General features: G+C 48.4%; 2 protein-coding genes across 2 annotated transcripts in view; both read right to left on the bottom strand.

The window, feature by feature from the left end:
• LOC143298091 (uncharacterized) overlaps positions 1-321 on the bottom strand; it is a 13413-nt gene extending 13092 nt beyond the window's left edge. Inside the window, exon 1 of the mRNA XM_076610776.1 lies at positions 1-321. This exon is cut by the window's left edge and continues 71 nt beyond it. Within this exon, the coding sequence (XP_076466891.1) occupies positions 1-20 (20 nt within the window). The 5' untranslated portion in view covers positions 21-321.
• Positions 322-10414: 10093 nt separating this feature from the next.
• LOC143298272 (cilia and flagella-associated protein 47-like) overlaps positions 10415-20000 on the bottom strand; it is a 135696-nt gene continuing 126110 nt past the window's right edge. The window contains exons 59-62 of the mRNA XM_076611087.1: positions 18500-18661; positions 17108-17276; positions 13640-14265; positions 10415-11674 (exon numbers count right to left, since the gene is read on the bottom strand). Coding sequence (XP_076467202.1) covers positions 14059-14265; positions 17108-17276; positions 18500-18661 — 538 coding nt within the window. The 3' untranslated portion in view covers positions 10415-11674; positions 13640-14058. The remainder of the gene's footprint in view (positions 11675-13639; positions 14266-17107; positions 17277-18499; positions 18662-20000) is intronic.

Genomic DNA, 20000 nt, shown 5'->3' with positions numbered 1-20000 from the left:
CTCGCCATCACCATCACCATCACCACCACCTTGACCACACCTGGCTCTTCAGTACGGACACCGGTCAGTTACTACTCCGTTCTCCCCACGTCACTACAGTGCCCAGGTTCCAACCCCTCCCCCACCACGGCACAGGACAGCACCGGACAGAGGTCAGTCACTACAGTGCCCAGGTTCCAACCCCTCCCCCACCACGGCACAGGACAGCACCGGACAGAGGTCAGTCACTACAGCGTTCAGGACCCAACCCCGCTCAACACTGGACAGCGGTCAGTGTGACAGGGTGAGGGTGAAGCGAGAGAGCGATCCCAACACACACTGAGAGGCCAGAAGGAGCAGTGTTGAGGACGGTGGTGTGTGTGGCCGTGCCTGCTAGTCATCAGTGCTGTCAGTGTGACGTGCTCACAGTCAGGGCTGGGGGCGGGAGGGGGAGGGGGGAGGGCAGGGAAACAGGAAACATTTCATTGACGAACTCGACTCCCTGTTTCGGTGGTCTGAGACACTGCGTGTTGACAGTGTGAGGCACGCGCGCGCGCGCACACACACACACACGTACACTCGCACACGCACACACACATACACGCATACACGCACGCACGCACGCACACACACATGCACACACTCACACACATACATTCACGCAAACACACACGCAAACACACACACACACACACACACACGCACACACACACACACATACGGAAACACACACACACACACACACACACACACACACACACACACACACACACACACACACACACACACACAGACGAACAAACAGACAAACACACACACACACACACACACACACACACATACATACATACACGCAAGCACACGCAAACACACACAAACACGCAAGCACACGCACACACACACACGCGCGCGCGCGCGCGCGCACACACACACACACACACACGGACACTGTATCAGTGTCTTCTCTCAATGCTGCCTTCTTCTTCCACGTTGTCTCCCCACAAACTCCATCTTCCCCTCTAGTCGGTCTTTCTGGAACACTGTCTTCATTTAAACTCTTCACTGGACACCCTGTCTGGATATAAATTATATGACAGCTGTGGCGCCTTCTTTCAATGCTATATACCGATGACAAACTTCTTTCTAAGTAGTTCTCCATCACACTGACTCGATGTCATTCTCCCCGTGAAACCCTGGCAAAATCATGGGCCGGCTCTTTCTGATGTTGACTGCTGTGACGAACCACATTTGGAGTTCAACATTAACAAGGTTTAGGAGATATGGTTGTTGATTTTGATTCAGTAGAACTGTTAGGACTTGATTGATTGATTGATTGATGCGGATACTTATATAGCGCCTATCCTCGCTCAGAGACCAAGCTCTAAGCGCTTTACATACACGGGGACATTTGCACCACAGGCTGCCTACCTGGGTAGAGCCGACTGAAGGCTGCCACTGGGCGCTCATCATTCGTTTCCTGTGTCATTCAATCAGATTTCAGACGCACACACATACACACTCAGACAGACATGTAACATTTTACGTGTATGACCGTTTTTTGTGGGTTTTTTGTTGTTGTTTTTTTTAATCTATTTACCCCGCCATGTAGGCAGCCATACTCCGTTTTCGGGTGTGTGCATGCTTGGTATATTCTTGTTTCCATAACCCACCGAACGCTGACATGGATTACAGGATCTTTAACGTGCGTATTTGATCTTCTGCGTGCGCATACACACGAAGGGGGTTCAGGCACATATGTTGACCTGGGAGATCGGAAAAATGTCCACCCTTTACCCACCAGGTGCACCGAGATTCGAACCCAGGACCCTCAGATTGAAAGTCCAGCGCTTTAACCATTCGGCTATTACACCCGTAGGATTTGCACTTGCCTTGGATCTAATGTTGATGCTACACTACAACAGCCATGTTTAGTGTTGGGGGAATAGAAATGAGTGGGCTGCCAACCAGAGGAGTTGAAGATGGGACAGGATTTTTTTTTTTTTTTAACTCTTTCCATACGAACGGCGAAAGAGTACGACGTTAACAGCGTTTCACCCCAATTACCATCATCAAAATATTGCAAGCGGAAGGCTCTTATACTGAAGAGGTGAATGTTTACAGTAATGCCACAATTCTGACGACGGAAGCTAAAGGTTGGGTCATTCAGACACCCACTGGACATCGGAGGGGTCTGTGTAGAGGAGAAGAGAGGACTGGCCGTACTGAGTGAGTTAAAGGATGAGATCTCTGATCTCTAATGCTGTTCTCCACCAAACGGACAACACGCAGCGAGTTTTTCTCCTCAGAAAAACAAAAAACCAACAACAACACTTCATTTTGTGTCGATAAGAAGATTCTAACTCTGTTTCATAAATCAAATGTCGAAAGAATCACATGATTAGTTTTTATCTTTTATGATGCTGGTTTCACAATCTCAGTGTGTTAGTTAATTAAAAGCAGTTTATTCAGGATTGTGAGGGTCTGCTCGATAACCATCGATGACAGGCAAGAAACATGGGAGTTTCTGTGATGAGCAGAGTCAGAAAAAAAGGCTGTGAGAAGGGGACATGCGCACGTGTGTGTGTGTGTGTGTGTGTGTGTGTGTGTGTGTGTGTGTGTGTTAGTCTCTGTGTGTGTGTGTGTGTGTGTGTTTGCTTGTGTGTGTTTGTGTGTGTGTGTGTGTGTGTGTGTGTGTGTGTGTGTGTGAGTCTCTCTGTCTCTCTGTGTGTGTGTGTGTGTGTGTGTGTGTGTGTGAAAAGTGCCCATTAAAGCAACAAACCATTGACAGAAGTCAACATCGGGACAAAAAGGAAGATAACATCGGGACAAAGAGACAAAGAGGAAATCAACATTGGGACAAAGAGGAAGAACAACAGTCCTGGCTGTAGTGTGTTGTGTGATGCGAAGGCTGTGAGCTGAGAGCACAAACTTTTTCCTCCTCTCTCTAGTTCTGACGGGGAAAGGGGCGGTCACCCAACATGTGCCTTCACTGACAGCTCTATCTGGTTTAAGTCTGTGTCACTCACCCCAAATACAATCGACACGATCTCTCTCTCTCTCTCTCTCTCTCTCTCTCTCTCTCTCTCTCTCTCTCTCTCTCTCTCTTTCTCCGTGTGTGTGTGTGTGTGTGTGTGTGTGTGTGTGTGTGTGTGTGTGTGTTAGTCTGAGTGGGCGGAAGAGGGGAAGATGGAGTTTGTGGGAGACAACGTGGAGGAAGAGAGAAGACATTGATACATAGTCTCTCTCTCTCTCTGTGTGTGTGTGTGTGTGTGTGTGTGTGTGTGTGTGTGTGTGTGTTGGTGTGTGTGGGCGGAGTACCTATGCCTCTTTGTCTGTCTGTCTGTTTCTCTCTCTCTCTGTATCCATTTGCATGCTGGAGTTAGCGTGCGTGCGTGTATGGGTGCGTGCGGGTTCGTTTGGGGTGGCCCATTTTGTTCTTGTTTCAATTCTGTTGTCTGCCCTCTGTCTGTCTCTGTTGCTCTCTGCCTCTCTCTGTTCTGTAGTCTGCCCTCTGCCTATCTATCACTTTGCTCATTTCGTTGCAGTTGCTTTTCTCCAATCAGTGTAGGGCAGGCTCCCTAGGCCTTTTTTTTTTATTAAAAAAAGAAGAAGTTTCTTTCGGCACCGAGATGTGGTGCAGCGTATATGGATCGGCCCGCACACTTTGACGCGTCCTAGGAACCGACAACTTAAGGTGACGAAGGGCTGACAGTGTGTGCTTTGCGTGGCCAGAGCCGTGCTGATGTCACTGACTCTTCGCTCCATGGTAGTTACAGTCATTGTTCGTCCTCACCCACCCACAGGGAGGAGAAGGGGGGGGCGGTTGTGTTGCTCCTTACCCACACACAGGGAGGAGAAGGTGGGGGGGGGGGGTTGTGTTGCTCCTTACCCACACACAGGGAGGAGGAGGGGGGATGTTGCTTCTCACCCACACACAGGGAGGAGGGGGAGGGGTGGGGGCGTGTTGCTCCTCACCCACACACAGGGAGGGGAGGATGTTGCTCTTCACCCACACACAGGATGTGTGTGTGTGGGGGGGTGTTGCTCCTCACCCACACACAGGGAGGAGGAGGTGGTGTTGTTCCTCACCCACACACAGGGAGGAGGTGGTGTTGTTCCTCACCCACACACAGGGAGGAGGGGTGGTGTTGCTCCTCACCCACACACAGGGAGGAGGTGGTGTTGTTCCTCACCCACACACAGGGAGGAGGTGGTGTTGTTCCTCACCCACACACAGGGAGGAGGTGGGGTTGTTCCTCACCCACACACAGGGAGGAGGGGGGGGTGTTGCTCCTCACCCACACACAGGGAGGAGGGGGGGGGTGTTGCTCCTCACCCACACACAGGGAGGAGGGGGGGGGGGTGTTGCTCCTCACCCACACACAGGGAGGAGGGGGGGGGGTGTTGCTCCTCACCCACACACAGGGAGGATGGGGGTGTTGCTCCTCACCCACACACAGTGAGGAGGGGGTGTTGTTCCTCACCCACACACAGGGAGGAGGGGGGGTGTTGCTCCTCACCCACACACATGGAGGAGGGGGTGTTGCTCCTCACCCACACACATGGAGGAGGGGGTGTTGTTCCTCACCCACACACAGGGAGGAGGGGGGGGTGTTGCTCCTCACCCACACACAGTGAGGAGGGGGTGTTGTTCCTCACCCACACACAGGGAGGAGGGGGGGGGTGTTGCTCCTCACCCACACACAGGGAGGAGGGGGTGTTGCTCCTCACCCACACACAGGGAGGAGGGGGGGTGTTGCTCCTCACCCACACACAGGGAGGAGGGGGTGTTGCTCCTCACCCACACACAGTGAGGAGGGGGTGTTGCTCCTCACCCACACACAGTGAGGAGGGGGTGTTGTTCCTCACCCACACACAGGGAGGAGGGGGGGTGTTGCTCCTCACCCACACACATGGAGGAGGGGGTGTTGCTCCTCACCCACACACATGGAGGAGGGGGGGATGTTGCTCCTCACCCACACACAGTGAGGAGGGGGTGTTGTTCCTCACCCACACACAGGGAGGAGGGGGTGTTGCTCCTCACCCACACACAGTGAGGAGGGGGTGTTGCTCCTCACCCACACACAGTGAGGAGGGGGTGTTGTTCCTCACCCACACACAGTGAGGAGGGGGTGTTGCTCCTCACCCACACACATGGAGGAGGGGGTGTTGCTCCTCACCCACACACAGGGAGGAGGGGGGGGTGTTGCTCCTCACCCACACACAGTGAGGAGGGGGTGTTGCTCCTCACCCACACACAGTGAGGAGGGGGTGTTGTTCCTCACCCACACACAGGGAGGAGGGGGGGTGTTGCTCCTCACCCACACACATGGAGGAGGGGGTGTTGCTCCTCACCCACACACATGGAGGAGGGGGGGATGTTGTTCCTCACCCACACACAGGGAGGAGGGGGGTGTTGCTCCTCACCCACACACATGGAGGAGGGGGGGATGTTGTTCCTCACCCACACACAGGGAGGAGGGGGGTGTTGCTCCTCACCCACACACAGGGAGGAGGAGGTGTTGCTCCTCACCCACACACATGGAGGAGGGGGTGTTGCTCCTCACCCACACACATGGAGGGGGGGGGTGTTGCTCCTCACCCACACACATGGAGGAGGGGGTGTTGCTCCTCACCCACACACAGGGAGGAGAAGGGGGGGGTGTTGCTCCTCACCCACACACAGTGAGGAGGGGGGATGTGTTGCTCTTCACCCACACACAGGGAGGAGGGGGGATGTGTTGCTCTTCACCCACACACAGGGAGGATGGGGGTGTTGCTCCTCACCCACACACATGGAGGAGGGGGGATGTTGCTCCTCACCCACACACAGTGAGGAGGGGGGATGTTGCTCCTCACCCACACACAGGGAGGAGGGGCGTGTTGCTCCTTACTCACATACAGGGAGAAGGGGGGGTGTTGCTCCTTACTCACACACAGGGAGGGGAGGATGTTGCTCTTCACCCCCACACAGGGAAGAGAAGGGGGGGTGTTGCTCCTTACTCACACACAGGGAGGGGAGGATGTTGCTCTTCACCCCCACACAGGGAAGAGAAGGGGGGGTGTTGCTCCTTACTCACACACAGGGAGGGGAGGATGTTGCTCTTCACCCCCACACAGGGAAGAGAAGGGGGGGTGTTGCTCCTTACTCACACACAGGGAGGGGAGGATGTTGCTCTTCACCCCCACACAGGGAAGAGAAGGGGGGGTGTTGCTCCTTACTCACACACAGGGAGGGGAGGATGTTGCTCCTCACCCACACACAGGGAGGTGGAGGAAGACGGGGAGACAGTGGTACAGTTTCAAACACTTGATACCACCAGGACGTCCGCTGCCGGTATCACCAACACCTCTTTTCCTCGTTAATTTTATTTTAGTACTACCACTCTGAACTAGGAGGCAAGATTGCACTGGCTCTTAGTGCTTCAGCACTTGGGGCTAGTTGGCCTTTGGGGACCATCCCAACGCCGACTGTCCGAAAACCCTCTTCAGTGGCTGAGAGAGTGGGTATGTAACTTGGGCAAGATACTCTCCATTACAATCTAATTATGGCCTTGATCCGCTAACTGTTCTGATGGTTATTGTCGGATACGATTATCATACATACATACAAGGTCGTAATCGTTCTCTTCTTCTACTGGCTTCATAACATTAACTGCAACAAACTCCAGTGAAATATTTAATTGACTCCACAGGTTTCGATGTCATCAACCATGAACTACTTTGTCAGAAACTTTTGTTATATGGCTAATCAGAGAAGATCAAATTCCAACTCGAGCGTCAAATGTTTGTTCACGTGACACAGCTCACACACATGATTGGATACAGCGCCACCATACAGCACATTCAAGGAATAAATGACAACACTCCTTATAATAACTGACGACAGTCATATTTCATCTCCTGGCCTCATTATTTGTTAATTTCCAGTTGAAAAACCACCGAGGCAACCATGTGTTTGTTCTATATTGTCCATGTGTTCTCTGTGGCTTCTTCAGGGTTCTGTCTTTGCTGCTGTGTGCACATGTCAAATGATCGGTATAAGGACAGGCCCGACGCTTTCTTTTATTGAGGAAGTGTCTGAGTTTGTTCCAATGTACCTTTTTATTTACCTGTGTGCTAGCTGAATCGGTAGCGTAAGCAGCACTGACATGAAGTTGTGTACCTTGTGAATGGAGAGAGTTACCACTCTTTACTATTTGTTAAATAAATTTATTTATATTATATATATATATATATATATATATATATATATATATATATATATTTTTTTTTTTTTTTTTTTTTTTTTTTTTTTTTTTGGTACGCTTATAGTTGACTTCATCAAGTTTGCGCCTTTACATATTATTATTATAGTAGTAGTTCTTGTTTATGTATTTATTTATTTATTTTTTATTAATATTTTTTATTCATTTTTTTTTCTCAAGGCCTGACTAAGCGCGTTGGGTTACGCTGCTGGTCAGGTATCTGCTTGGCAGATGTGGTGTAGTGTATATGGATTTGTCCGAACGCAGTGACGCCTACTTGAGGTACTGAGACTACTATTTGTTGATGACAGTCACGCGCCTGTCGGTTTCTTCCAACACTTTCCACCTGTCGTTGTAGATTTTTGCCCCTTCTTTTCTATCCGCAAGTCCCCATTGGAACCTCTTTCCACAATGCCTCGCATGGAATGATTTCCCAATGCTCGATCCAAATTAAGCAGATGTGGTGTAGCGTATATGTATCAGCTGCCACGCTTTGACAGCTCATTGAACACTTTCTTCCCAGTTCCAACAACCTGCCCGCCCACCCCCCTCCCCTCCCCTCCCCACCTCTCTAGTTGCGGCCATATTGGCTACATATTGGCCGCAGCTGGAGTATGATGGGTTAACACGCCATGTTGGAAGTGAACATGTTTAAATCGGTTAAATTTTTTTTTTTTTCAATGTAAACTGATAGTTGTTTTTTGTGAACACTTGTTTTCGCTTCTTATTCTCTTGAACTGTTTGTGATCTCTTATGATTTCAGTCAAACTTTGTCCCTGGGTTGAACAAAAAGGCCACTTCGCTGGTCATGTGGAAGTGAAATTCCCTGAAAACAGAATGTCCAGCTTCAGCAGGAAGTGTAACCCCTTTGGCAGGAAAGTTCACCATATTGCCTTCAGAACGAAGTGTAACACGACAGGAAAGTTCACCATATAGCCTTCAGAACGAAGTGTAACACGACAGGAAAGTTCACCATATTGCCTTCAGAACGAAGTGTAACACGACAGGAAAGTTCACCATATTGCCTTCAGAACGAAGTGTAACACGACAGGAAAGTTCACCATATAGCCTTCAGAACGAAGTGTAAAACGACAGGAAAGTTCACCATATTGCCTTCAGAACGAAGTGTAACACGACAGGAAAGTTCACCATATTGCCTTCAGAACGAAGTGTAACACGACAGGAAAGTTCACCATATAGCCTTCAGAACGAAGTGTAACACGACAGGAAAGTTCACCATATAGCCTTCAGAACGAAGTGTAAAACGACAGGAAAGTTCACCATATTGCCTTCAGAACGAAGTGTAACACGACAGGAAAGTTCACCATATTGCCTTCAGAACGAAGTGTAACACGACAGGAAAGTTCACCATATAGCCTTCAGAACGAAGTGTAAAACGACAGGAAAGTTCACCATATAGCCTTCAGCAGGAAGTGTAAAACGACAGGAAAGTTCACCATGTAGCCTTCAGAACGAAGTGTAACATGACAGGAAAGTTCACCATATAGCCTTCAGAACGAAGTGTAACACGACAGAAAAGTTCACCATGTAGCCTTCAGAACGAAGTGTAACATGACAGGAAAGTTCACCATGTAGCCTTCAGCAGGAAGTGTAACACGACAGGAAAGTTCACCATGTAGCCTTCAGCAGGAAGTGTAACATGACAGGAAAGTTCACCATGTAGCCTTCAGCAGGAAGTGTAACACGACAGGAAAGTTCACCATGTAGCCTTCAGAACGAAGTGTAACATAACAGGAAAGTTCACCATGTAGCCTTCAGCAGGAAGTGTAACACGACAGGAAAGTTCACCATGTAGCCTTCAGCAGGAAGTGTAACCCCTTTGACAGGAAAGTTCACCATGTAGCCTTCAGCAGGAAGTGTAACATGACAGGAAAGTTCACCATGTAGCCTTCAGCAGGAAGTGTAACATGACAGGAAAGTTCACCATGTAGCCTTCAGCAGGAAGTGTAACATGACAGGAAAGTTCACCATGTAGCCTTCAGAACGAAGTGTAACATGACAGGAAAGTTCACCATGTAGCCTTCAGCAGGAAGTGTAACCCCTTTGACAGGAAAGTTCACCATATACAGTGAGTGGTGGTGTGGTGTGGTGTGGATGTGACAGTGAGTGGTGGTGTGGTGTGGTGTGGTGTGGTGTGGATGTGACAGTGAGTGGTGGTGTGGTGTGGTGTGGTTTGGTGTGGATGTGACAGTGAGTGGTGGTTTGGTGTGATTTGTTGTGGTGTGGTGTGGTGTGGTGTGGTTTGGTGTGGATGTGACAGTGAGTGGTGGTTTGGTGTGATTTGTTGTGGTGTGGTGTGGTGCGGTGTGGATGTGACAGTGAGTGGTGGTGTGGTGTGGATGTGACAGTGAGTGGTAGTGTGGTGTGGCGTGGCGTGGTATGGTGTGGTGTGGTGTGGTGTGGATGACAGTGAGTAGTGACAGTGAGTGGTGGTGTGGTGTGGTGTGGATGACAGTAATGACAGTGAGTGGTGGTGTGGTGTGGTGTGGTGTGGTGTGGATGACAGTAATGACAGTGAGTGGTGGTGTGGTGTGGTGTGGATGACAGTAATGACAGTGAGTGGTGGTGTGGTGTGGTGTGGTGTGGTGTGGTGTGGATGACAGTAATGACAGTGAGTGGTGGTGTGGTGTGGTGTGGTGTGGTGTGGTGTGGATGACAGTGAGTGGTGGTGTGGTGTGGTGTGGTGTGGTGTGGATGACAGTAATGACAGTGAGTGGTGGTGTGGTGTGGTGTGGTGTGGCATGGTGTGGATGACAGTGAGTGGTGGTGTGGTGTGGTGTGGTGTGGATGACAGTGAGTGGTGGTGTGGTGTGGTGTGGTGTGGTGTGGATGACAGTCAGTAGTGGTGCGGTGTGGTGTGGTGTGGTGTGGTGTGGATGATAGTCAGTAGTGGTGTGGTGTGGTGTGGCGTGGTGTGGATGACAGTGAGTGGTGGTGTGGTGTGGTGTGGTGTGGCGTGGTGTGGATGACAGTGAGTGGTGGTGTGGTGTGGTGTGGTGTGGTGTGGTGTGGATGACAGTGAGTTGTGGTGTGGTGTGGTGTGGTGTGGTGTGGATGACAGTGAGTTGTGGTGTGGTGTGGTGTGTTGTGGTGTGGATGACAGTCAGTAGTGGTGCGGTGTGGTGTGTGACCATGTGAAGCACAGACATCAACAAACACAGAGGACAAGGAAGGAAAATCTTTATTGATCAGTAATCATCAGAGTTCAGCAGCAGTAGTGTCCACATGAAAAGAGGCAGGACAGGTGATACAAGTGGACGACACAAAGAATGCACAGGTGATATCACAGCTCTCTGCCATCCGGGTGGGTGGTATCAGGTGGTCACACATAAAACAACTCACAGTTACAATCAGGACAAATATCATGTATCCACTTGATGTTCAGGTCAGTGTAATGGAGAAATGTTCAAGCCAGCAGTCGACACTGGAGAGGTGTTGATCATTCTCCTACACCACCACTTTGGCACAAGCACTTCACCAAATAAAGCTTTTGTGATTGAACAGTTGGCAAGGGTTTTTTTTTTTTTTTTTTTTTTTTTTTTTTGGTATTAAAACTTCGATGCACAAATTTGACATTTAAGGTTCAGATCCAATAAATAAAGGGTTTTTTTTAACCAATGAAAAATCTAAGAAAGAAGGTTTTTTTGATGACTGGTGTAAAACTGTAAAAATGACCCACATGAACAAAGTACTTTGTTCAGAACAGACTGTCCTTATTAGCGATCTGAAGTTTGGAAATGGAGGTCATAGAACAGAAAATTCATAGAACAAAACTTTTAATCGAAAATGTGATGATCAAAGCTTCAGTGTCACTGAAAAGTTAACGAGCGATATTGAAAATACTGATGGCAGCACACACGTCAAACAAATGCTTGGTTTTTTTGGTGAGTACTATCCACTAAACTAAAATGCCAACAGCAGTGAGCAAGGTGTGAGTGAGAAGCTCACCATAAGTTTTCAGTTTTCATTTTCAGAAGCTCAGGGAGGCGTCACTGCGTTCGGACAAATCCATATACGCTACACCACATCTGCCAAGCAGATGCCTGACCAACAGTGTAACCCAACGCACTTAGTCAGGCCTTGAGAAAAAAAATAATATATATATATATATGTAGATAAGCTTACATAAATAAATAAATAAATAAATAAATAATAATTATGATAAAAAAAAGGTAGTAGTAATGAGAATAATAATAAAATAATAATAATAAATAAATAAATAAGACAACAATGATGATAAATAAGCAAATAAATGTAATATGAAGAGAAGTGCTCACTAAAATGCGGGGTGTGGCCTACAGACATAGAGAACAGGACTGCAAGACGGCAGCCACTGGGGCAGTGCTGCTGATGATGACGACGATGACGATGATGACGGGCAATTCCACTTCTCTGTGCAGGTTTACAGGGAATCGGAGAATATCTTTCTGCATGAAAATCAATAAAAGTAACATCCTTTTTTCCCCCCCTCTCTCGATTGGCATATGTATGTATCAATAACAAAAAATGGAAATAAAAATGTTTATTCCAAAAACAAAAAAAAAGATATGTAAAAAACAAAACTGATAATACAATGTCGGCAATCAACAAATCATACGTACAGAATACACAGATAAAACATGAGCAAACTTTTCTATCCAGTTGATCGACAGTAATTTACATCCAGTCAACCCCAACCGCCCACCCCCCACCCCTCTGACCCTGCCATCCCCCACACAGCTCCCCCCCCACCCCCCACCCCTCTGACCCCGCCATCCCCCACACAGCTCCCAGCTCCCCCCCCTACCCCCCACCCCTCTGACCCCGCCATCCCCCACACAGCTCCCCCCCTACCCCTCTGACCCCGCCATCCCCCACACAGCTCCCCCCCCACCCCCCACCCCCCACCCCTCTGACCCCGCCATCCCCCACACAGCTCCCCCCCTACCCCCCACCCCCAACCTCCACTTCATCCTCCCATGTACCAGACACACAGCAGTTGCCCAGTGAGTGTACACACTGTATAAAACATACAAAATTATAAATACATCATCAAGAGATTATAAACATCACCATTCTCTGAATTCTGGACTCTTTATACTTCACTGGTTCTTGTTCTTGAGGTGTGTGTGAGTGTTTGCATATGTGTATTGATTAGTCATCTACCAAATATACACTTGATTTTTGTGCGTGCTGGAAACGTGTACACTCAGGGAAAAAATAAAAACAAATCGACTTTCAGTCAGTTTTCATCCACTAACTTGAACCAGAGGGACAGTACAGGTCAAAGTTCACTGACAAAGAAGACAAAGACGACAAAGACAGGTCAAAGTGCACTGACAAAGAGGACAAAGACAGGTCAAAGTGCACTGACAAAGACAGGTCAGACAATGCACTGACAAAGAGGACAAAGACAGGTCAGACAATGCACTGACAAAGAGGACAAAGACAGGTCAGACAATGCACTGACAAAGAGGACAAAGACAGGTCAGACAATGCACTGACAAAGACAAGTCAGACAATGCACTGACAAAGACAGGTCAGACAATGCACTGACAAAGACAGGTCAGACAATGCACTGACAAAGAAGACAAAGACAGGTCAGACAATGCACTGACAAAGACAGGTCAGACAATGCACTGACAAAGAGGACAAAGACAGGTCAGACAATGCACTGACAAAGAGGACAAAGACAGGTCAGACAATGCACTGACAAAGACAGGTCAGACAATGCACTGACAAAGACAGGTCAGACAATGCACTGACAAAGAAGACAAAGACAGGTCAGACAATGCACTGACAAAGACAGGTCAGACAATGCACTGACAAAGAGGACAAAGACAGGTCAGACAATGCACTGACAAAGACAGGTCAGACAATGCACTGACAAAGAAGACAAAGACAGGTCAGACAATGCACTGACAAAGAGGACAAAGACAGGTCAGACAACGCACTGACAAAGACAGGTCAGACAATGCACTGACAAAGAAGACAAAGACAGGTCAGACAATGCACTGACAAAGAGGACAAAGACAGGTCAGACAACGCACTGACAAAGAGGACAAAGACAGGTCAGACAACGCACTGACAAAGACAGGTCAGACAATGCACTGACAAAGACAGGTCAGACAATGCATTGACAAAGAGGACAAAGACAGGTCAGACAATGCACTGACAAAGAGGACAAAGACAGGTCAGACAATGCATTGACAAAGAGGACAAAGACAGGTCAGACAATGCACTGACAAAGAGGACAAAGACAGGTCAGACAATGCACTGACAAAGAGGACAAAGACAGGTCAGACAACGCACTGACAAAGACAGGTCAGACAATGCACTGACAAAGACAGGTCAGACAATGCACTGACAAAGAAGACAAAGACAGGTCAGACAATGCATTGACAAAGACAGACCTTTAGGAAGGGGCACCAGCCTGGCAGTCACCAGCTCTGGAACTCAAACAGACATGTCGGCTCACCCACACAGACCTCCAGCAAGGAAGGACAGAAATCAGTGCATGCACACAACACAGTGCCTTGCTGTCAGCCTCCCTGCAGTCCCCGATCCAATGACATGCCCAGCCACACATCGCTCAGTGACGACACGACACCACGCGATGCAGCCAGTCCCATAATCTTCAAGTTTTTTCCCTGCTACACGAAAAACGAAAAACGTTCCACTGTTCTCCAACTGGTCAAAAAGATGAAAGTGTCAAATACTCTGCACTCAATAACTGACCATCCCACACACTCCCCCCAACACCCCCACCCCTCACCATCTTCCCAAGTCATCACCCTCCCCATACTGTGACCCCCTCCCCCTCCCCGTCACATCACTTGGCCCCCACAAGTGGCGCCCCCTTGATGGGGGAGGAGACAGCGGTGGAGGTGAGTCGGAGGTTCTCCAGGATGTAGTTATGGGCCTTGTTTCTGCTGGGGTCGGGGGCGGGGCCCTTGACGGGGATGGAAGACCGGCCCTGGGGGGGGCTGTACTCGGGGATCACGCCGCGCACGTCGTAGCTCCACTGCATGTCCGGCGACTGGGGACACACACACACACACACACCACACACCATGCACCGCAGTTGTCACAGTTTCAGTTTCAGTTTCAGTAGCTCAAGGAGGCGTCACTGCGTTCGGGCAAATCCATATATACGCTACACCACATCTGCCAAGCAGATGCCTGACCAGCAGCGTTACCCAACACGCTTTGTCAGGCCTTGAGAAAAAAAAAAGAAAGAAAAAAAGATAACTAACTAACTAAATAATATAATTATAAATAAATAAATAAGTAAATAACAATAATAATAATAATGAAAATAAATAAATAGAAAAAAAAGAAAAAAGACAACCATGATGATATATAAGCAAATAAATGCAAAAAAAAAAAAAAAAATCACACTATACACCACAGTTGTCACAACCACACTATACACCACAGTTGTCAATCACACCATACACCACAGTTGTCACAATCACACCATACACCACAGTTGTCACAATCACACTGTACACCACAGTTGTCACAATCACACCATACACCACAGTTGTCACAATCACACCGTACACCACAGTTGTCAATCACACCATACACCACAGTTGTCAATCACACCATACACCACAGTTGTCACAATCACACCATACACCACAGTTGTCACAATCACACTGTACACCACAGTTGTCACAATCACACCGTACACCACAGTTGTCACAATCACACTGTACACCACAGTTGTCACAATCACACCATACACCACAGTTGTCACAATCACACCGTACACCACAGTTGTCAATCACACCATACACCACAGTTGTCAATCACACCGTACACCACAGTTGTCACAATCACACTGTACACCACAGTTGTCAATCACACCGTACACCACAGTTGTCACAACCACACTATACACCACAGTTGTCACAATCACACCGTACACCACAGTTGTCAATCACACCGTACACCACAGTTGTCACAATCACACCATACACCACAGTTGTCACAATCACACCATACACCACAGTTGTCACAACCACACTATACACCACAGTTGTCACAATCACACTGTACACCACAGTTGTCACAATCACACCATACACCACAGTTGTCACAATCACACCGTACACCACAGTTGTCAATCACACCATACACCACAGTTGTCAATCACACCATACACCACAGTTGTCAATCACACCATACACCACAGTTGTCAATCACACCAAACACCACAGTTGTCACAATCACACTGTACACCACAGTTGTCACAATCACACCGTACACCACAGTTGTCAATCACACCATACACCACAGTTGTCACAATCACACCATACACCACAGTTGTCACAATCACACCATACACCACAGTTGTCACAATCACACTGTACACCACAGTTGTCAATCACACCGTACACCACAGTTGTCACAATCACACTGTACACCACAGTTGTCACAATCACACCGTACACCACAGTTGTCAATCACACCATACACCACAGTTGTCACAATCACACCATACACCACAGTTGTCACAATCACACCAAACACCACAGTTGTCACAATCACACTGTACACCACAGTTGTCAATCACACCGTACACCACAGTTGTCACAATCACACCGTACACCACAGTTGTCACAATCACACCATACACCACAGTTGTCACAATCACACCGTACACCACAGTTGTCAATCACACCATACACCACAGTTGTCACAGTTGTCACAATCACACCATACACCACAGTTGTCACAATCACACCGTACACCACAGTTGTCACAATCACACCGTACACCACAGTTGTCACAATCACACTGTACACCACAGTTGCCACAATCACACCATACACCACAGTTGTCACAATCACACCATACACCACAGTTGTCACAATCACACTGTACACCACAGTTGTCACAATCACACCATACACCACAGTTGTCACAATCACACCGTACACCACAGTTGTCACAATCACACCGTACACCACAGTTGTCACAATCACACTGTACACCACAGTTGCCACAATCACACCATACACCACAGTTGTCACAATCACACCATACACCACAGTTGTCACAATCACACTGTACACCACAGTTGTCACAATCACACCGTACACCACAGTTGTCACAATCTACACAATTAAGACAGAGACTGATTCTTAAAAAAAGACATAATCATGTCGTCCAAATGGCAAGCCCGATGAGCTCATCTTCTAAACGAGGAGAATTACAGCCAAGGCTGGCGGAATTTGTCTGCCACTGTTTCTCTTTACAATATGTTTGTATTGTATTTATGTCTTGTAAACCTTAAGGTTTTATGACCATGTGTATTGTATTTGTGTCTTGTAAACCTAAAGAGTTTATGACAATAGTTATTTATAACATGTTTGTATTGTACTTGTGTCTTATAAACCTTAAGGTTTTATGATGATAGTACTCAGTTCTATTCTGCACACACACACACACACACACACACACACACACACACACACCCGAGAGTCAGTGTCAGTGTTGAGTTGTGATACTGTGAACAAAATCATGTGTCATGCTTCCTGCATTCAACCCCCCCCCCCCCCCCCAAAAAAAAAAGTGTGTGCACATACTTTTAAACATCTCCACCACCAGTACACATGCACTTTTTAAACTACCTCCGACCACAGAGCACATCCACTATTAATATGTGAACCATCTGCAACCACCAGTGCATACTGCACTTTCAATATGTGAGCCATTTACCAATATCAGTGCGCTTGCACTTTTAATAACTTATAACAGGTGAGTGAATCATCCGCCACCAGCAGCCCTGCAGGTGCCAGTGTATGCCAGAGCCCCCCCCCCCCCCAACCACCCCTCTACTCCCCCCACCCCCCACCCCTCAAACCCACCTGGATGATGAGCTTGCCCTTGCAGATCCTGCCATAGACAGTGGGCAGGAAGGAGATGTTGAAGAGCGTCCCCTCCTGGCTGTTGGGCATCAGCTCTCCGCAGGTGGGGGCCACGCTCAGCTCCACGTCACTGCCCTCCTCAAAGTATGCCTCGAACACCACCGGGTGCCTGCAACACACACACGCACGGACAGACCTATAGGCATGTGTCTATATACATACAGATAGGCAGTCAGTTGTGTTCGACTATGACCACCAGAACAGCAGAGGAGGTAACTGCTGTCCTAAAAAAAAAAAAGACTATTTGGGCTAGAATTTGATTATAGTGGAGAGTGTCTTGCCCACAGTTACATCCCCACTCTCTTGGCCAAGAGGGTTTTAGGACAGTCGGTGTTGGGATGGTTCCCCAAAAGGCCAACTAGCACCCCACCCACCCACCCCCCTCCCGCATGGCTGCAGCACTAAGAGCCAGTGCAATTTAGCCTCCTAGTTTGAGAGTAACAGTCCTTCACAAAAGACTAAGCTGTAAATGATTTCCCATTGCAATGGAGAAACCATTCACAATACAGTTCTCACTTCGCTGTTGGCCCAGCTGTAAACTTATGTCAATGATATAAGCTCATACATACTGGCCTAAGATAGATAGATAGACAGATATAGACAGACATACGATAGTCATGTCCGACTAAGACCATCAGAACAGCAGAGGAGGCAACTGCAGTCCCGACTATCTGGACTGGACTTTGATTATAATGGAGAGAGTCTTGCAGTCTTGCACAAATACACAGACAGACTGACAAGATACGTCTGTGGCCTGTGAGTGAAGACAGACAGACAGACAGACAAACAGACAAAATTCTGCTGCCCGACTCGTCCTCAGAAAGAAAAGATCTGAGCACATCACTCCTCTTTTGCAACATCTCCACTGGCTCCCTGTCTCACACCGAATAAAGTACAAGATCAGCACTCTATGCTACAAATGTATTCACAAATCAGCCCCTTCTTATCTCTGTGGCTGCCTTCACCTCTACACTCCATCTCGCTCACTACGATCAACTTCGGATCCACTCCACTTATGCATACCCAGATTCAAACTCTCGACTGTTGGCCGCCGTTCTTTCTCTGTCTCTGGACCTTGCAATTGAAATGAACTTCCTCTTTCGCTTCGTCAAGTCTCCACACTCAGCTCTTTCAAGTCTGGCCTTAAAACCCACCTCTTCCCAAAACAGCCTCCCTTCCCTGCCTCTTCCTTGTCTTTAGCTTCTTCAGTTTTAGAGTTATGCGTGCGTGAGAATGACTGGTGCGAAAGCGCTTAGATTTGTCTATGCACACAAGATTCAGCGCTATATAAGTACCATTATTATTATTATTATTACAAACACCAGCACTGACTGGGCCTGGGAGTGCAGCCTGAAGCCCACAGTGGACAGCTTGCCCAGCCCACTGGCCTCCACGTTGATGACGTCATCCACCGGGGGGTCAGAGGCCATGAAGCGCACCGGGAACTTCCACAGGCCTCCCAGTGCACCGGTCACCGTCAGGTAGGCCAGGTAGCTGCAACAACATGACGCCAATCAGCATGACAGTCACAACATGACGCCAATCAGCATGACAGTCACAACATGATGCCAATCAGCATAACAGTCGGGTAGCCGCAACAACATGACGTCAATCAGCATGACAGTCGGGTAGTCGCAACAACATGACGTCAATCAACATGACAGTCACAACATGATGCCAATCAGCATAACAGTCGGGTAGCTGCAACAATATGACATCAATCAGCATGACAGTCACAACATGATGCCAATCAGCATGACAGGTAGCCGCAACAACATGACGTCAATCAGCATGACAGTCAGGTACACTAGGTAGCTGCAATCAACATGACGCGGAATCAACATGACATTCAGGAAGGGCAGGTAACTGCAATCAGCATGACATGGAATCAGCATGATGTGACATCGGTATGACAGGTCACATGAAATCAGCATGACATGGAATCAGCATGATGTTAAACCAACATGTCACACTCTCAGACGTCACAAGTCAGTGTGTCTCCATACAGTGTTATTGTCACACTCTGACGTCACATGTCAGTGTGTCGCTGTTGTCACACTGTGATGTCACTGGTCACTGTCATCACACTCTGACATCACAAGTCAGTGTGTCACTCATCACACTGTGATATCACATGTCTGTGTGTCACTGTCATCACACACTGACGCCACAGGGCAGTGTGTCACTGTCGTCACACACTGATGTCACAGGGCAGTGTGTCACTGTCGTCACACACTGATGTCACAGGGCAGTGTGTCACTGTCGTCACACTGATGTCACAGGGCAGTGTGTCACTGTCGTCACACACTGATGTCAAAGGTCACAGGGCTGTGTGTCACTGTCGTCACACACTGACGCCACAGGGCAGTGTGTCACTGTCATCACACACTGACGCCACAGGGCATTGTGTCACTGTCGTCACACTGATGTCACAGGGCAGTGTGTCACTGTCATCACACACTGACATCACAGGGCAGTGTGTCACTGTCGTCACACACTGACGTCACAGGGCAGTGTGTCACTGTCATCACACAATGACGTCACAGAGCAGTGTGTCACTGTCATCACACTGACGTCACAGGGCAGTGTATCACTGTCATCACACTGACATCACAGGGCAGTGTGTCACTGTCATCACACTGATGTCACAGGGCAGTGTGTCACTGTCATCACACTGTGATATCACACATCACTGTCGTCACACACTGATGTCACAGGGCAGCGTGTCACTGTTGTCACACACTGATGTCAAAGGTCACAGGGCTGTGTGTCACTGTCGTCACACACTGACGTCACAGGGCAGTGTGTCACTGTCGTCACACACTGACGTCAC

The sequence above is a fragment of the Babylonia areolata genome, chromosome 23 (assembly GCF_041734735.1).
Source record: "Babylonia areolata isolate BAREFJ2019XMU chromosome 23, ASM4173473v1, whole genome shotgun sequence".
In the NCBI taxonomy this organism is placed as follows: domain Eukaryota; kingdom Metazoa; phylum Mollusca; class Gastropoda; order Neogastropoda; family Buccinidae; genus Babylonia; species Babylonia areolata.
This window is presented reverse-complemented; position numbering and strand designations above follow the sequence as displayed.